This window comes from Bubalus bubalis, chromosome 10 (genome assembly GCF_019923935.1).
Source record: "Bubalus bubalis isolate 160015118507 breed Murrah chromosome 10, NDDB_SH_1, whole genome shotgun sequence".
NCBI lineage: Eukaryota > Metazoa > Chordata > Mammalia > Artiodactyla > Bovidae > Bubalus > Bubalus bubalis.
In genome coordinates, this window is record NC_059166.1 from 12,608,007 (window position 1) to 12,625,462 (window position 17,456).

General features: G+C 36.9%; 1 protein-coding gene across 9 annotated transcripts in view; it reads right to left on the minus strand.

Annotated features, from left to right (window-relative positions):
• Positions 1 to 17,456, minus strand: part of SCAF8 (SR-related CTD associated factor 8) — a 312,229-nt gene that overhangs the window by 230,836 nt on the left and 63,937 nt on the right. For all 9 annotated transcript variants that reach the window (XM_044924059.2, XM_025294995.3, XM_025294994.3 and 6 more), the window contains 8 exons: positions 14,291 to 14,422; positions 13,921 to 14,033; positions 12,314 to 12,507; positions 10,129 to 10,229; positions 7,605 to 7,718; positions 5,794 to 5,950; positions 3,786 to 3,919; positions 1,827 to 1,971 (listed from right to left, as the gene is read on the minus strand). In XM_044924059.2, the coding sequence (XP_044779994.1) occupies positions 1,827 to 1,971; positions 3,786 to 3,919; positions 5,794 to 5,950; positions 7,605 to 7,718; positions 10,129 to 10,229; positions 12,314 to 12,507; positions 13,921 to 14,033; positions 14,291 to 14,422 (1,090 nt within the window). The remainder of the gene's footprint in view (positions 1 to 1,826; positions 1,972 to 3,785; positions 3,920 to 5,793; positions 5,951 to 7,604; positions 7,719 to 10,128; positions 10,230 to 12,313; positions 12,508 to 13,920; positions 14,034 to 14,290; positions 14,423 to 17,456) is intronic.

Genomic DNA, 17,456 nt, shown 5'->3' on the forward strand with positions numbered 1-17,456 from the left:
AACAGCTATAAATGAAATTCTACATTCATTATATAATCCTTACTACAACCTCATATTTATGAATATATTTTCCATTTAAATAATTATTTTTATACACACAACCTTATTTGACACTCAGTAGGCTAAAAAGTACAAGCACAGAGATCCCTGTCATGAACATATACTATTTGTTTACTCATTCGTCTAAATCCTGTGGCACACGCTGTGATACTCTCAAATCAAACATTAATTCAAGCCAGGCAGTCTGTTTCTATGTTAGCTTGATGACTGCATGAGGGAGAGTTAAGCATTGTATTTCAAGCTGCTGTAATATTATGTGCAATAATGTCGCCTGTAAAATGTGCTCCTGTATTTCTCTGATATATATATAGATTCTGTTTTGAGCACTGAAACAAACCTTAATAAAAATAAATAAATAAAATAGATTTACCACTGGCAGTTTCTTGATTTTAAATATCACATGATCCAACTATAAACCTGCTTCTCTGTATTTTTAAAATACAGAACTACCATTATATTCCATTAGAAAAAGTGGCTAAAAATAATGGGGAAAAAATATGATTTTCAACAAGTGAATGCAAACATGTATATGGTTTTTGAAATACCATGTATTTCTTCTGAGAAAAGAAATCTGAGAAAAGTTTAATTTTCAATGACAAATACAGAAGCTATTTTATGAGTAATTCTCTAATATTTAAAATATAAAAAGGTACAGTTCTTACTAAAATCTTCATCAACTTCAAATTATATATTAAACTATAATTTAAAAATTTTACATTACACGACAAATTACAACAGACAATGAGTTTAATTTTTGGTTTGGTTTCCAGTTTTTAGGAACCGTATTCAACAATGACTAAGGATTTAAATTACAGAAATCAATTCAGTCATTCTTTTCATAATATACAAATAATTCATAAAGTTCAAAAAAAATAAACAATTTTGAAAAACAACATATATCATTTGATCCCTTATTCTTCTAAACCTCCCATGATCTAATAATAAAAAGCTCTAGGCTCTCTGTATCTCTTACATATAAGCAATTAATTATATTTAATTGATATGTGTTAGGTAGTCCATAGTTTTTACATGGAAACAATGATTTAAGGGCCTTTTTGTTTACCAAAATTAATTAGGTCAAAAGAATTACTACAAATTCAATTAGCACTTTAAGATATTCTTTAATTTCTAATGTCAAACTGGAAATAATCTACATATTATTAGATCCAGAGTGGCTCAGATGGTAAAGAATCTGCCTGCAATGCAGGAGACCTGGGTTCAATCTCTGGGTAGGGAAGAACCCCTGGAGAATGGAATGGCAACCCACTCCAGTATACTTGCCTGGAGAATTCCATGGACAGAGGAGCCTGGCAGGCTAGAATCCACGGGGTCGCAGTTGAGCAACTAACACTTTCACTTTTTTCAATCTATATATATTTGATGCATACTTTCTGACAAATGGGTGATAACTGTAGACTTCTATATAAAAAACTTCAACATAAATGTTAAATTATTTTGAAGTATTTCAATGATTTTAAAAGATTCATTTAAATCTTTTCTCTGTCAAATGCTTCTTAGAAGTGTGGTCTGTGAACAACAAGCATCAGCTGGGAACTTGTTAGACATGGAACTGTCCTGCCCCACTTCAGTCCCACTGATTCAGAAGGTGGCTGGGCCCAGCAATCTGTGCCTCAACACTCCTTACAGGTGATTCGGACGTAAGCTCTGGTTTGAGAATCACTGCTCTTATAGCATTTGAACTTCGAAAGAGAACAATTTAAATGACAGAATTCTCAACAGAGTTCAAATACAAAATGAATTCTTACCAGGCGGTGGTTGTGAAGGGTTGAAACTTGCTCGGAGAAAAGGAGGCGGAGGGATTGGACTGAAGCCGGGAGGAGGAACTGGCATTGACACAGGAAATGTTGGTGGTACTAAATTAACTGCAGGCACTGCTGGAGCTACCGGAATCTTGGGGGTAGAAAATAAAAAAAGTCCATGCACCATGTTATCCATCTGCAACGATTACATCTCAGGACAACCAAAGGTAAATGATTTCTGTTTCATAGAAAGGTAACAAACATCATCATATTAAGTTGCTTTTTTTCCTTTCTGTATTCTTACAAGTAAACCTACTTGAAGTAGAAGACAGTATTTTTCAACAGAGTGTATGTGGAGATTGTGAAATCTACCTTATATTTAGGTGATGCAAAAATATGGGCACCTCCTCAACAGTGAATATCATACTCAATTTTAAACTGCCATCTCCCACTAAGTTTGTAACACCTAACTATGTTATGCACTCTAATCACCATTAGGAAGCACGTCCCTCACTATCAGCTTTAAAATGGCTGCAATTTCTCATTAACTTGCTTTCTACTCCTAACCATAAATTCTTTTACTCGTAATAGGTACAATAATTCCCAAATATTTATCTGCATTTTGGCATGGCTGGCTGTACTTCTCTCCTGAAGAAAAGTTAAAGTCTCTCCGTCATGTCTGACCCTTTGCGACCCCAGGGACTATACAGTCCATGGAATTCTTCAGGCCAGAATACTGGAGTGGGTAGCCATTCCCTTCTCCAGCGGATCATACCAACCCAGGGATCGAACCCAGGTCTCCCACATTGCAAGTGGATTCTTTACCAGCTGAGCCAGCAGGGAAGCCGACCTCTCTCCTGAAGTTCACATTATATCAATGGTCTATTCAACACCTCAATTTTGTTGTCCAGGAAGACAGTTCAAACTTTCACATGCACAAAACTGAACTCCCTCTGTCCTTCCCAAAACCACACTTCCACAGTCTCACATTCTCAGGTAATGGTAACTCCATCTTTCCAATTTCTCAGACCAAAAACCTTGCCTCTGTTTTTTCTCACAACTCAAATCCAATTATGTGCACTGATTATACCATGACAATACACTTAATATCTGTCAGCCTTAGCATCTGTCAGCCTCTTGTTGACTTCACTGCCATCAGTCTCGTCCGAGCCACCATCATCTCTTGTCTGAATTGCTGCAATTGTCTTTTAACTTGTCTCTGCTTTAATAAGGGCCCACTATTCTATTCTCAAAGCAGTTGCCAGAGCAATGCTTTAAAGCCAGATGGAGTCACTTCTTTCTTCAAAATAAGGGGTCCCCCATCTGAGAGTGAAACCAAAGTCCTCCAAGAAGTCTCACTTTCACTAAGCTGCCTCTCCCTCACTATTCTTGCTCACTTGTTTTTCCTGGAACACACCCATAATATCCCCAGCTGTGGCCTTTGCACTGGTTGTTCCCTCTGCCTCCAAAGCTTTCTTGAGATAGCCACATGATTAACTGCCTCAGCAACTGTAAGTGGTGCTCAAATGTCATTCTCAATAAAGTCTACCCTATTTTAAATTTTAAACTCCTACCGAGGCACTCCTGACATCATAGTTTTATACTACCTTCTCCCTTGCACAGTATCTTATAAACTTACTAATTTCCTAGTTTCTGTCTCTCATAATGAGAACAAATGCTCCAGAAGGGTAGGGATTTATGCGTGTTTTCTTTCCCTGAGGTCTTCCCTATCCCAAGTGACTTGAACAGTGAATGTCACAGAGCAGGCACTCGATAAATTTGTTCAGTAAATAAGCATTTATATATGAATTACTTCTTACCTAAATGAAAATTTTCAAAATACTTATATTTTAATGTTAATCTATTTTGCACAATTTCTCCCAAGTTTTATAAAATAAAAAAAATGAGTAAAAACAGAAATGTAAAACAACATATTGAACAGTAAAAAAAACACCCAGCACTAACCTGTAACATAGCAACAGGTGGAGGGAAAACCTCTGCCTGGGTTGTGACCACTGTCTCCTTTTCAGCTGGAGGTGGGCTCTGAGTTGTCTGGACCGTCTCTTTAACAGGTTCTGAGCTTTTCACCGTTTCCCACTCTAAATAAAATATTTGAAATTGATTTCCTTTGACTGGATGCACTTTTTCATTTTCTATTACTATGAATACATTTACTCCAGGTCCAAATGGTCCTTCCTGTACCACGGCTCATCTTCCAGAAGTGTCCACAACTCTAGGTGTTGTGGACAAACTCTATTTGGTTCTGCTGAGATAAATCCAATTAGGATACTAAGGAGTTCAAAACAACATGAAATGAGGCACAAATCAAAGATGCTAAAATATTCAGTCTAGAGAAAACACATAAAAGGGAAATGAGAGACATATCTCCAAGGCTGCCTGATGTAAGAGGAACCAACCTTATTCTATATTTTGTCACAAGGTACAAGGGGAGCCAACAAGGAAAGCATTAACCCAATATAGAAAAATCTTCCTGAAAATACTGAAAAATGCAAAAGCAGCACAAAGAAGCTCCAACGGGTCCTTCTAAAGGTTCTTCATCTCCCTTAGAGCACACCCATCAGTTATCAAAATGCTAGTAAGACTTCACATGACCTTGCCACTCTGCCTCTCTGACTTCATCTCCTACTACTCACTTCTCACTATACTCAAGCCATTCTGTTCTTGTGACCATTTAATAGACCTTGCATTCTCTCTGTATGAACCACTCTTTCCCAGAAAGCTGCACATCTCACCCCTCTGAAAATCACCTGCTCCACTAGACCCTCTTCATTCACTTAAAACTGCAAAAGCACCACAATCATGCTGCCTATCCCTTGCTCTGTTTTTTCTTAGGGCTTACCAACAGCGAAATACTATTAAGTTTATTTACTTTGTTTATTATCCATTTTTCCCCACTAGAACATGGGTTGGCAAACACTTCTTGCTGTAAGTATTCTAGACAGTGCGGGCATGTGTTCTCCATTACAATGACTCAACTGTTGTTGAATTTTAAAGTCATATACAATAGATAAACACGACTGACCATGGCTATGTTTCAATAAAACTTCATTTACAGAACAGGCAGCCAGTAAGATCTGGCCCAAGGACTGTTGTCCATCCCTGTACTACAGTGTGCACTCTGAGAGGAAGGATTGTTGTCTATCTCCCTGCTATAATCACAGTTCCTAAAATTATGCCTGGCACACAGCAGGAACTGAAACATGCTTTGAATGAATAAATGTTCTGGAAGAGCAGCTATCCAAGTGAGAGAGAGAAGGAAATTGCAAGAATACAACAACTGAAAAAAAGTGTTTGAAAACATGTGCACTGGCCAGAGAACAAAAATACTACTCCTAAAATTAAGCTAACTTTAGTAAAGAGCTAAGATGTCAAGAAATGAGGTATATCATATTTCAATTCTTTCCCAAGTATCCATTATCCTGTGAATTTTTTAAAACTAAAAAGACAAATTTTTAAAAAGAACAGGTCAGATTATCACTTGGTTATAAGCTTTACAGAGCTCCATGAATCTGAACTACAGCTCTCTAAACCAAGGTTCTATTCCTGCCATTCTCAACACAGATACTAATCAAAATATTATAATCTTGGAAGTTTTTTTTAAAGAAACACCATCCTAAATCCCCAGTTCTCATTTAAACTCAAGTAAATAAAATAATTAGTCTAAAGATGCCTCCATATTCACAACTCTCTCAAAGACTGAAGCTTTAGAAAAAGGCATACATAAGAAATGCTACATTCAGAGTTTTAGAAACACTACACTTTGACACTTATGAATAGATCGCAGTAAGCATATACATTGAACAGGGTAATGGTTCATTTTTTTCCCCTCTTGTGTGCAAGGTGGAAAAAAATCCAGGAAATAACACAATTCACCCCATCATGCAAAATGTTTAGCAGTTATAACGCTTTCAGAGTACGTTTTAAACAATAAAACTCCCCGTAGGGTTCTTACCAGTATTTACAGTTTCCTGATCAATCATGCCTCCTTCTGCAAAACCTTCCAAGTCATCCACTTTAACTTTCTCCCACGGTATATACGTAACTCCAAGATCCACATCCCAGAATTGTTTGTATTCTGTTTTCACACCTTTGTTTAAAGCCCAAGCAATCTATAAGAGAAGAAAAAAAAAGTGCATTTATACTATTAAAAAAAAAAAGCTAAAATATACAAAATTATAAGCTAATGATGTAAATACAAATAAAATTAGTTTCAAAAATCAGCTGGACAAAAACCACTGCTGGAATAATAATAATGAAAGAATTTTTTCCCATGTATTTCCTGATTTTGTTTGTAAAATGAAACCTGCATTAGACAGTGATGGTGTCTGTAATACGGGGTTTATTTCCACTTCTTCAGTTCAGCCGCTCAGTCGTGTCCAACTCTTTGCGACCCCATGAATCGCAGCACTCCAGGCCTCCCTGTCCATCACCAACTCCCGGAATTTACTCAAACTCATGTCCATTGAGGCAGTGATGCCATCCAGCCATCTCATCCTCTGTCATCCCCTTCTCTTCCTGCCCCCAATCCCTCCCAGCATCAGAGTCTTTTTTCAATGAGTCAACTCTTCACATGAGGTGGCTAAAGTACTGGAGTTTCAGCTTCAGCATCAGTCCTTCCAATGAACACCCAGGACTGATCTCCTTCAGAATGGACTGGTTGGATCTCCTTGCAGTCCAAGGGACTTGCAAGAGTCTTCTCCAACACCACAGTTCAAAAGCATCAATTCTTCGGCGCTCAGCCTTCTTCACAGTCCAACTCTCACATCCATACATGACCACTGGAAAAACCATAGCCTTGACTAGACAGACCTTTGTTGGCAAAGTAATATCTCTGCTTTTGAATATGCTATCTAGGTTGGTCATACCTTTCCTTCCAAGGAGTAAGCGTCTTTTAATTTCATGGCTGCAATCACCATCTGCAGTGATTTTGGAACCCAAAAAATATAAAGTCTGACACTGTTTCCACTGTTTCCCCATCTATTTCCTATGAAGTGATGGGACCAGATGCCACGATCTTAGTTTTCTGAATGTTGAGCTTTAAGCCAACTTTTTCACTCTTCCACTTTCGTCAAGAGGCTTTTTAGTTCCTCTTCACTTTCTGCCACTTCTTAGTATGATCTTAAAACAATACATTCCTCAATATAATCCAAATCTACTTTACACCATAAAAACCTCAACTTAGTTAGGTATAATTATTTAGATAAGATCTTATAATTAAGCAATTAAATACTTAGATAATTAGCTAAACAAAATCTTGGTACTCCATGAAAGAGACCAGTGACACTTCAGCTTACAAAGAGAAACTCTCTGCCATAAAAGGACAAAGTATGGGTGTATTAACTCCTTTGAAAGTAATTTTAAATTTATTAATTCAGTTACAAAAATTGATAAAATAAATTATCTTCAAAATAGCAGAAATAAAATGTGAATTACAAGATGTTAAAAAGGAGACATCAATAGTATAATTTTGGGTTAGGATTAGGAAGCACTGGGAAGAAAGGAATGAAAGACAAGCCTGATAAAGCTCTGCTCATAAAATGGGGTCCTGGTCGACTAAAGAGCACTGTGCAGGTGCGATTTCAAAGAACTGCTTGAATAAGGTTTTGTTTGGTTATTGTTTAACCTCAAGCTAATTCTATACTTTAATAATACTGAAATAATAAATTTCTGTCAAGGTTTACCCATAACGCTAAAGAAGGATTCAACACAGTAAACAGAATTCTACGATCTAATAAAACAAGAGCATGTGTCCTCCAATCTCACCTTAATGACCTTGGATCCAATTTTATACGACCCGGAACTAAGTTTCTGAAGAGCTCGAAATGCATCTTGTCGATGAACCATGCAGACATAAGCACAGCCTCTGGGAGGAATCATCTGTTAAAAAATTTTTTTTCTTTAGAAACGGTATTAGGAGGGCAAGTCATTTCTGGCATTTTATGGTTTTAATAGAACAGAACATTGATTACTGATAATACTGAATCATTTCCCCCCTTTCTTCCTCTGGCTGTTTATTGGTACAATTCATATACAATTACTTAAAAAGAAAAGTTCAGAAGCTAGCTGGGACTCATTCTAAGCCTGATATACACGAAATCTTAAATATCACATATCAATCAAAGTTTCACTACACAATGAATATTTGAAGCATGTAATTTATTTACAGTAGTATTTATAATTTTCCAAATGTTATGTTGGGTATTGTGAGAAGGATTTTTGTTTGGCCAAAATATTTTATCTTTAATATAAAGTCCAAAATCTACAGCAAACAATAAAACGAAAGCTTTTCAATTTTATAAAACTTTACTTTGCCCAACTACTTCCAGACAAAGATTTTAGTATGAATAGGAAGATAGCCTCACCATAAGGATCTCAATTTTTGTAGCATTTAACTACTCTATAAACTACCAAATCATAAAATTATCTTTAATGTATTAATTCAGAAAAATACATGGAGTATTTCACTTTATAAAGAACTTACAAGGTCTTCTACCACTTTATTAGGAGTCATTACATAAGCTTTAGCTGTGAAAATAACCTCTCCCTCAGTCTTGCTAATATCTCAAGCTGCTGCTGCTGCTATCAACTCTTAATTCCAAACTTCTCAAAAGAGAAGCTTATCTAACCCCTTACATAATTCTTCATCTTTCGCAATGTAGATCCAAACCCTCCCCAAACCACCAAAAATATTTTCTTCAAGCTAATGACCTACTAAATTCTAAATCTAATGGACTCTTCTCAGTCTTCAAATTCCCCCCAAACCAACTGAAAGGTTTATTAAGTCTTCCATCAGTTTTTCAAATCCTGGATTTTATCACTAGCCATTTAGTACACTTCACTTCACAAAATAACTTAATGCCTATAACTGGTAAATAATACACTATTATAAGGTAAGACAGAAGAAGAGGGAGACACACTGATGTCCAAATGACTGTGGTACAAGAAAGCCTAGACATGGCATACACAATGTGAAATACAGCACGCCACTTGGATTCAGGATCTGTTCAGAGCAATGATTCCTGGTTTTGCATCAAATTCACCTGTGTAATTATGGCACTTTGATAAGAATCTAAAGATACTGATCATGGGCATCATATTTTTTCAAATGTCAGCCCATGTCTAACATGCAGCTAGAGCTGAGAACCATTAGTTTAAACGTAGTACAAAATCAGGAAAAAATTTGAGAGGTTACATGATTACAAACTCTGAAAGATTACTTAAATTCTGACAGGTGAAATTTAAAAAGACAAAAAGAGAAGCCTTCAACACTTTTATGGTATAAAAAGAGGAATCTGAAATACCTAAGTTGAAACACTCAACCAATTATTTATTATTTATTAACTAATCAGTTATTTACTATCCATGTAACTCAGTCAAATCATTTAGGTTCCTCCCTGGTAAAGTAACAATATATGAATTACTTATTAACCAGCTTCCTGTGAGGCTCCAATGAGGTCACACCCCATTGAAAGTAAAATTCAAAATGGTCTAATTCAATTTAAATAAACACTGCTGTTACTAATACCAGAAAGTCAAATTTGGCCATATAAGGAACATTGAGACTGTAAGGACTCTAAGACTAGAAAGGAAAAACCAGTTAATTTCCTGGTAAATAATGATGAAAAATGTCCAAAAGACATTAAAGTACAGTAACAGTGAATAAAATCAGGATTGAAGTCTCCTCAACCAAATGACTACAAAACATTTCATGGCTTAGTTTTAGCTCCAAGGAGAAACATTAGTCCTTCAGGAAGAAGAAAATATTCAAAGAAGGGGACTGGGTACAGGGAAAGAATCACACTGAGGAGAGAGGGAACTGTGCTCAGGCCGCATAGGTTTTCTTGCCTCGGGGTTCGCTCTGAGAAGGCGAGGTGGGGAAGGGGAGGAAGGAGGCCAGCAGAAGACTGGGACCTCCCGTCCAGCTGTGTTTCCACCATCACGGACATGCTCAGGTGCAAATACTGATAATTCTAACTCAGTCTCTCCATTTTCATTAAAAAAGGGAAAAAAAGAATTAAACCAGATCATACATATGGTTCCTGCTAACTCATCTGATGTTTTTAGCAATCAAGTACTACCACACTGCAGTAAGGCCCCTAAGAACATTTTGTAAGAATTCCATTAAAAAAAGAAAAATTAATTACGGAGATAGCAGGAGAATAAACACAAAAATGATCAGAGTCAAATAATCCCCACAAAAATGTGATTAAGGGCAGATACAAAGTAACTGAAAACTCCCTATATTTTTCCAAACCTTACACTATTATATTTAAGAACTGATACTTACATTAATGGACTCAATCTGTCCAAACTCTTCGAACAGGTTGGTTAAATCCTGCTGTGTTGCCTTCTTGTCCACCTGACCAACCCAGAGAGTAGTGCTGCACACTGCCAAGACATGAGACAAATTACCCAAATCACGCAGAGAAGTTACTTCTCTCAAGTAGCTAAGCAAAAGCACTAGGAACAGTAATAAATTAAAATTTAAGATAGCATATTTTAAATACTTATTAACTGATATTTTTATTTGTTATGTTTAAAATCAACTAAAATGCCAGGTACCCATGTACATCTATGCCAAGACAACTCTTGCATTATTATCACATATTCTCAAGCTTCACAGCACACACTGGTGGATATCTGAGACACACACGCGGTACAGAAAATTGGGAATTGGGGTAGTTTAAAAATTCTGTAGGTGATTCTAATGTGCAACAAAGTTTCAAAATCCCTTTTCACTGCAGTCCTATTTGGGAACCTTTTAAGTATCTTTCTGTGCTGGAATGAACAGTTAAATCTGAAAACAGTATCTTACCCTTAAGAAAAGAATAATTAGATTAAAAAAAAAAAAAGGAAAAGGCTGATTCAGAACTCAACTTGTTACCATGAAAGACCCAGGGATACTAAAAGCCAGAAGCCATCTCCCTTTAATAAATAAATCCTACACAGGAGACACATCTGGCCTATTTTTGGCTGCACTGTTCATGCCTTCAGAAACATCTCCTTTCCCTGAAAACATTTATTTTAAAAATACTTAACAGCTGATATATTTGTAGAGTTTTATTATATTTGGATTTGTGTCAATGTTATTTAAAAAAAGTCTCCAGCTTTTGGGTTACTGCTTTACTCTAAAGCTAATTCAGCCCTACATTAAAATATGACCATTGCAAGGTATCTACCAAATGTGGATTTCAATCAGGCCTCTCTACTCTGGCTGGTCAGAACGTGAATGTCTTCCAGACCTAAGAGAGCTTTGGGAATCATTCAGTTAATAGATCCCTGAAGATTGTTCTCTCCCTGCTGTTTGTTCTGGGTCTCATGCAGTTCACCTGTCAATTCAACCAAAGTTTCAAAGGGCAATGTATTAGTTTTCTTTTGCTACTGTAACAAAACACCACAAAATTAGTACCTTAAAACACAAAAAGGTAGTCTTCTACACCTCTGGTGGTCTAAAATCAGTCAACAAGTTGCCCTCCTTCTGGAGGCCCTCAGAGCAAATCTGTTTCCTACCTTTGCTGGCTAGCTTCTACAAGTTATCTGCATTCCTCCGCTCATGTTTGAATCAGGGTTAGGAGCACCAACATTATTAATCATTTACTACTGGTTCTCATAATCAGGTAAGATTCTAGAAAGACAGCCAAGGCTGGTTCAGATTGCTGGAATGTACTAAGAAGATGCTGTCACCTTTAATTACATGCCTGGGTTTCCAGGATGCTTTAGCAATGTAAGCTGTACCAGTTACCCATCTATCTCCATGGCAGAAAGAATTTGGAGATCTTCAGAAATTAGATAACCTGATCAGTGTTCAGCTCTTGGCAAAGAATGACAATTTGCTCCACTTTATGTACTTCACCCATCTGCAACCTGTTCGTTCACCCTAAAAGTCAAACCCCCCTAAATATCGTTTAGGCAGAATCCTGCACTGAGTACGACTTACTTTCCTATACTTCACATGCCTGTCAAGTCAATTCTCCTGGAGGTTTCTCCCAAAACAAACCCCCACTACTACCAAATTTGGTCTAATCATACATTATAGATTTAACTATAAAGGAGGGAAAGATTTTACGACAGAACTCTCTCTCTGAGTACTGATCAAGTTTATAATTAGCTTTAAAACGGCATGCTTCCCATAATAATTACTCCTATAGACCTGGTGTTCAAAACTGGTTAGGACACCACACATGGAAATCATGGTGTCAGTGAAACATTATAGATACAAGGGCTATTCTACTTTGTAAATCATTAGTCAAGTCATATTTTTAAACCAGTATCAAAAAAAAAAATCAACTCTCAATGACTTTAGTATTTGAGTAGAAACCTATTACTTATCTTCCTCCTCTATCACATTACAAAAACCAAACCAGTTTTCAACTTCTCAGTCTGAAAAATCAGGTTGAGAGATTGTGTATTAACAGCAGGTAACTATTTTCTCAATGTTACTGAAACCAAAGCTCATAAAGTACATCACTTACCACTTAATGTTTTAGATCTAATTGGAGGTAATCCCTTCTTCTGTCGTTCTTTCTCCCTTTCTCTAGCTCTCCTTTCACTTGAGTATGAACGTGATGATTTCCTTTTTCTTTCTCTAGAGCGGGAGCGTGATCGCTTTCTGTGCTTACGCTTTCGAGAACCAGATCGTGACCTAGACCTTCGTTTTCTTGGTGATCTAACAACAACAACAAAAAACCCTTATTTTACTAACGACAATCTTAAAGCATCAAACATGCACTTAAATCTCTATACTGCTTAGGTCCACATTAGACACACATGTGTGTCTGCGATGATTCTTACTGAGTCTGGGTGATACAAGGAAGAGGAGAGAGAATCTAGTTAGGACCTCACTTTCTCTTAGTGTCTAATTTACAAACAAGAGGTCAAGAACAGGGATGAAAGAAAACAGATTCTTTAGGTGACAAAGATGTTGCATTCTTAAAATTAGGAAACAGTGTTTTCAACAGTAGACCACTAAATAATTCTGTTTATAGGTTTTCATCTTCTAAAATCTCATGGTACTTGACTTTATAATGTGATACTGAAATACTGTTTCCTTTTTCCTATTAATCATATGCCACTGAACTCTATTCAAAATACTCCTGTGTTGCAAAGACAAAGAATTTGCTAAGACAAAGATGTTTTCAGGACTCGTGCTGTAATTCCCTGGAGAGAAGTCAGTTTAGAGAAAGATGAACTGACAAGCTCTCACTTGCAAGGGAATTCTTGAAAATAAATTCCTGAAACTTTCAAGTAAATACAAGGAAGTTCTTAAAACACACAAGAAATGACTGAAAAAACCATCAAAGATACTGTCCCTCTTCCAGCATTTACTGTTCAGACTTCCTGGGGCATTCATGTGCGGAAAACACAGCATAAAAATGTTACAGATTAATGACTTTAAGTTTTAGTTTATAGCAAAGACAACATATATTTAAGACAGTTCAAAACAAAAACAAGAAAATTTACCAGGTTAAGAATAATGTACCTTAACTCAAATTTGATTGAGCCATGTACATTAATGGGCCTTAACATGGCTAAGCCCACAGAGAAAACCATTTCTAGGATATGTTTTTTGAGAGTCCGATATGCTTACTGTTAATAAAAACAATTTTTATAGTTTGATTTTCATAATCATTTTTGGTATTATGAGATGAAACAGAATGTTAAAAAACAATGGAATTTCTAATACTATTCCTCTATCATGTGATTTAACTATTATTCAGGGACAATTATGTCCTAAGCTGACTATCATCATCATATTATTAACTGCAACCATATATAACCCCAAATCCAAGACTCACGATATTGCTGTGACTCATGTAAATAATTCAAATAAAAAGCCACAGACATGTCCAACTAAAAACAAAACAGACCATATTTTCCGTTTTTGAAGTTCTGAGCTACTTTCTCATGAGACAATATGTTACTCTCAAACATACTGAGAGTAACATTTTCTTTTCTCTCAAAACATATTGAGAGAAACATTTTCTTTTACCTTGATGCAAAGAAACAAAGGATGCAAAAAAAGAAAAAGCCAACATTTTAAAAGTTTGCACACAGCTATTTTTAAATAGTACTACAGAACCTTGAACGAGATCGGGAGTGTGTTCTTGATCTTGAACGAACAGCCACTTTCTTTGCTTCCTGTTCAAAGACCTCCTCTTCCACCGCATCTTGCACTTCATCTATATCCATATCCTTGAAAGTCAAAGGAACACAAACAAAATGCCTGGTTGAGATTCAGTTTTTACTGATTATTTCTGCATTCCAAAATATTCACCATAATAACATTAATGCCTAATAGTAAAATGGTTACAATGAACAGCTTAACATGGAGGAAAAAACATTCACATTTATATTATTTTACATGAAATAAAAAGTATTACCATATTTTAAGACTTTTTTCTGAAATCAATTTTAGAACTTTATGACCCAAGAAAACATTTACTTTTTACCTGTTGCTGAATATCTATGGAATCATCCAAATTTGCTTCAGGTTCAAGGAAATGCTGCTGACTGCTCCCTTGTGATGGTGATGCAGAATGTTCTGACCCAAATGTTCCTTCTTGACTATCCTGAGGAGTTGCCTGTTGAGAATGTACACAAACACACAAGCATTGGGAAATAATGAATATATTATAAATGAAAATTTACATGCAAACATCACAATCAAATTTTTAAAAAGAAACCCAATACCAAAAGAATTCTGTTACGTCTTTAATGATCAATCTAAAATGGCACTTTTGTATAAATCCAAGTTTACTTGAAAGCACAGAATAACTCCATAAAGGGGGATACTGTAACACTAGAAGAGACTGGTAAGATTAAGAAAGTCTCCAAACAAAATTTTTCATTGTGGGAAAGATAAACTATCATGAATAAAGGGACTGTATCATGAATGATATATAAAGAACTAAGTCACCCACTATATACACAAAAGCAAAAGCAAAGCTCAAACCTGTATATCAAAATCACTGATCCAGTAAAATCAGTTTAGAACTTGGGTCTTTTTCAACCTCCACTTCTATGAATTTACAAAACAGTATTAGGAGGTGCAATGGCACCCCACTCCAGTACTCTTGCCTGGAAAATTCCATGGATGGAGGAGCCTGGTGGGCTGCAGTCCATGGGGTCGCTAAGAGTCAGGCACAACTGAGCGACTTCACTTTCTTTCACTTTTCACTTTCATGCATTGGAGAAGGAAATGGCAACCCACTCCAGTGTTCTTGCCTGGAGAATCCCAGGGACGGGGGAGCCTGGTGGGCTGCCGTCTATGGGGTCGCACAGAGTCGGACGTGACTGAAGCGACTTAGCAGCAGCAGCAGCAGCAGATATGTAAAACATTTCAGAAAGACTAAACAAAAGTTAGGCAATGAAGCCTAACTATAGGAAAAAAAAACAAATTTAAATCCCCCCCCAAACCTGGGACTACAATTACAGCAACTTGATACAGGGACTCTGCTTATATGATGCTGCTGCTGCTGCTGCTGCTGCTGCTAAGTCGCTTCAGTCGTGTCTGACTCTGTGCGACCCCACAGACGGCAGCCAACCAGGCTCCTCTGTCCATGGGATTCTCCAGGCAAGAACACTGGAGTGGGTTGCCATTTCCTTCTCCAATGCATGAAAGGGAAAAGTCAAAGTGAAGTCGCTCAGTCGTGTCCGACTCTTAGCGACCCCATGGACTGCAGCCTACCAGGCTCCTCGGTCCATGGGATTTTCCAGGCAACAGTACTGGAGTGGGGTGCCATTGCCTTCTCCATATGCTAATCAGTGTGAACTTGCTTAGCAATTGCATAATACTATGATCACAAAATAAATTATATATGGCAGAAAGTGAAGAGGAGCTAAAGAGCCTCTTGATGAAAGTGAAAGAGGAAGAGTGAAAAGGTTGGCTTAAAGCTCAACATTCAGAAAACGAAGATCATGGCATCTGGTCCCATCACTTCATGGGAAATAGATGGGGAAACAGTGGAAACAGTGTCAGACTTTATTTTTTGGGGCTCCAAGATCACTGCAGATGGTGACTACAGCCATGAAATTAAAAGACGCTTACTCCTTGGAAGGAAAGTTATGACCAACCTAGATAGCATATTCAAAAGCAGAGACATTACTTTGCCAACAAAGGTCTGTCTAGTCAAGGCTATGGTTTTCCCCAGTGGTTATGTATGGATGTGAGAGTTGGGCTGTGAAGAAGGCTGAGCACCGAAGAATTAATGCTTTTGAACTGTAGTGTTGGAGAAGACTCTTGAGAGTCCCTTGGACTGCAAGGAGATCCAACCAGTCCATTCTAAAGGAGACCAGTCCTGGGTGTTCTTTGGAAGGAATGATGCTAAAGCTGAAACTCCAATACTTTGGCCACCTCATGAGAAGAGCTGACTCACTGGAAAAGACTCTGATGCTGGGAGGAATTGGGGGCAGGAGGAGGAGGGGACGACAGAGGATGAGATGGCTGGATGGCATCACTGCCTTGATGGACATGAGTTTGAGTGAACTCCAGGAGTTGGTGATGGATAGGAAGGCCTGGCGAGCTGCGATTCATGGGGTCGCAAAGAGTCGGACACAACTGAGCGACTGAACTGAACTGACTGATGATGTTAACTAAAACTGAGAAATTGATTATTATGAAAAAAAAAAAATAACTCCCTAATTAAACATCCTAAAACATGATCTCACAGGTGCTAAAGATGAATAAAAAGAGTCCCTGGTAGTACACAAGTTGGGAACTATTGAATATCATAATTATTAACAGAAAAGGATAACTCAAACTACTGTTCCCTTCCTACATATCTATTACTAAGAACAAAGCTACTCTTGCTATGAATTTGTTTCTGTGTGTAAAAGGAATACAGTACAGTTATTACAGAGAATACTATAAATTTCAAAGTTGCTAAGAGACTAAATCTTAATTGTTCTCATCACAAAAAAGAAGTAATTGACAAGACAGAGGTGTTAGCTAACAATAGAGGTAATCATATCTCAATATATAATCATATCAAATCAATATGTTGTACACCTTAAACTCACACAATGTTATGTCAATTATATCTCATAAAAAATTTTAATTACTCTTATTCTAAAGACATTTAAACTGAAAGAAAAGCAAGCAGTAGAAAAACTGAGTCAAAAAAGAATAAAATAACCAATGTATTAATTTATGAAGGAACAGGCTCCCCAAAGACAAGTAACATTTTCAAGGTTTAGAAATAAATTAAAGCTAAAAAACTTGTTAATTAAATGCCTGCTTTATTCCACACTATTGACCAAAAAGTTGGTAAATTAGTATACTTTTGAGAACAAATCAAAGTGTGTTTTAAGCACAGTCCCAGCCTTCAAAGTGGTACAATAAAAATAAAATTCTTAACACAGCAAGACTATATTCCATTTTATCCCGAGCCTTACTGTTTGGCCCTAATTCAGTACTGCTACACCCCTTGCATCATGTATTTCTTTGCTCGCCACCCACCTGGAGCATCCCATCTACCATCCACCCCACCTCTGTCTTTCATCTCTGATCTTCTGTGTAATAGTCTGCTTGGTATAACCAGCAGAATCCACTGCAACCAATGTTAGATTCTGAGGTTCTTTTTGAGCAGTTTTACCTATTTGAAAAGGCGGCGGTTC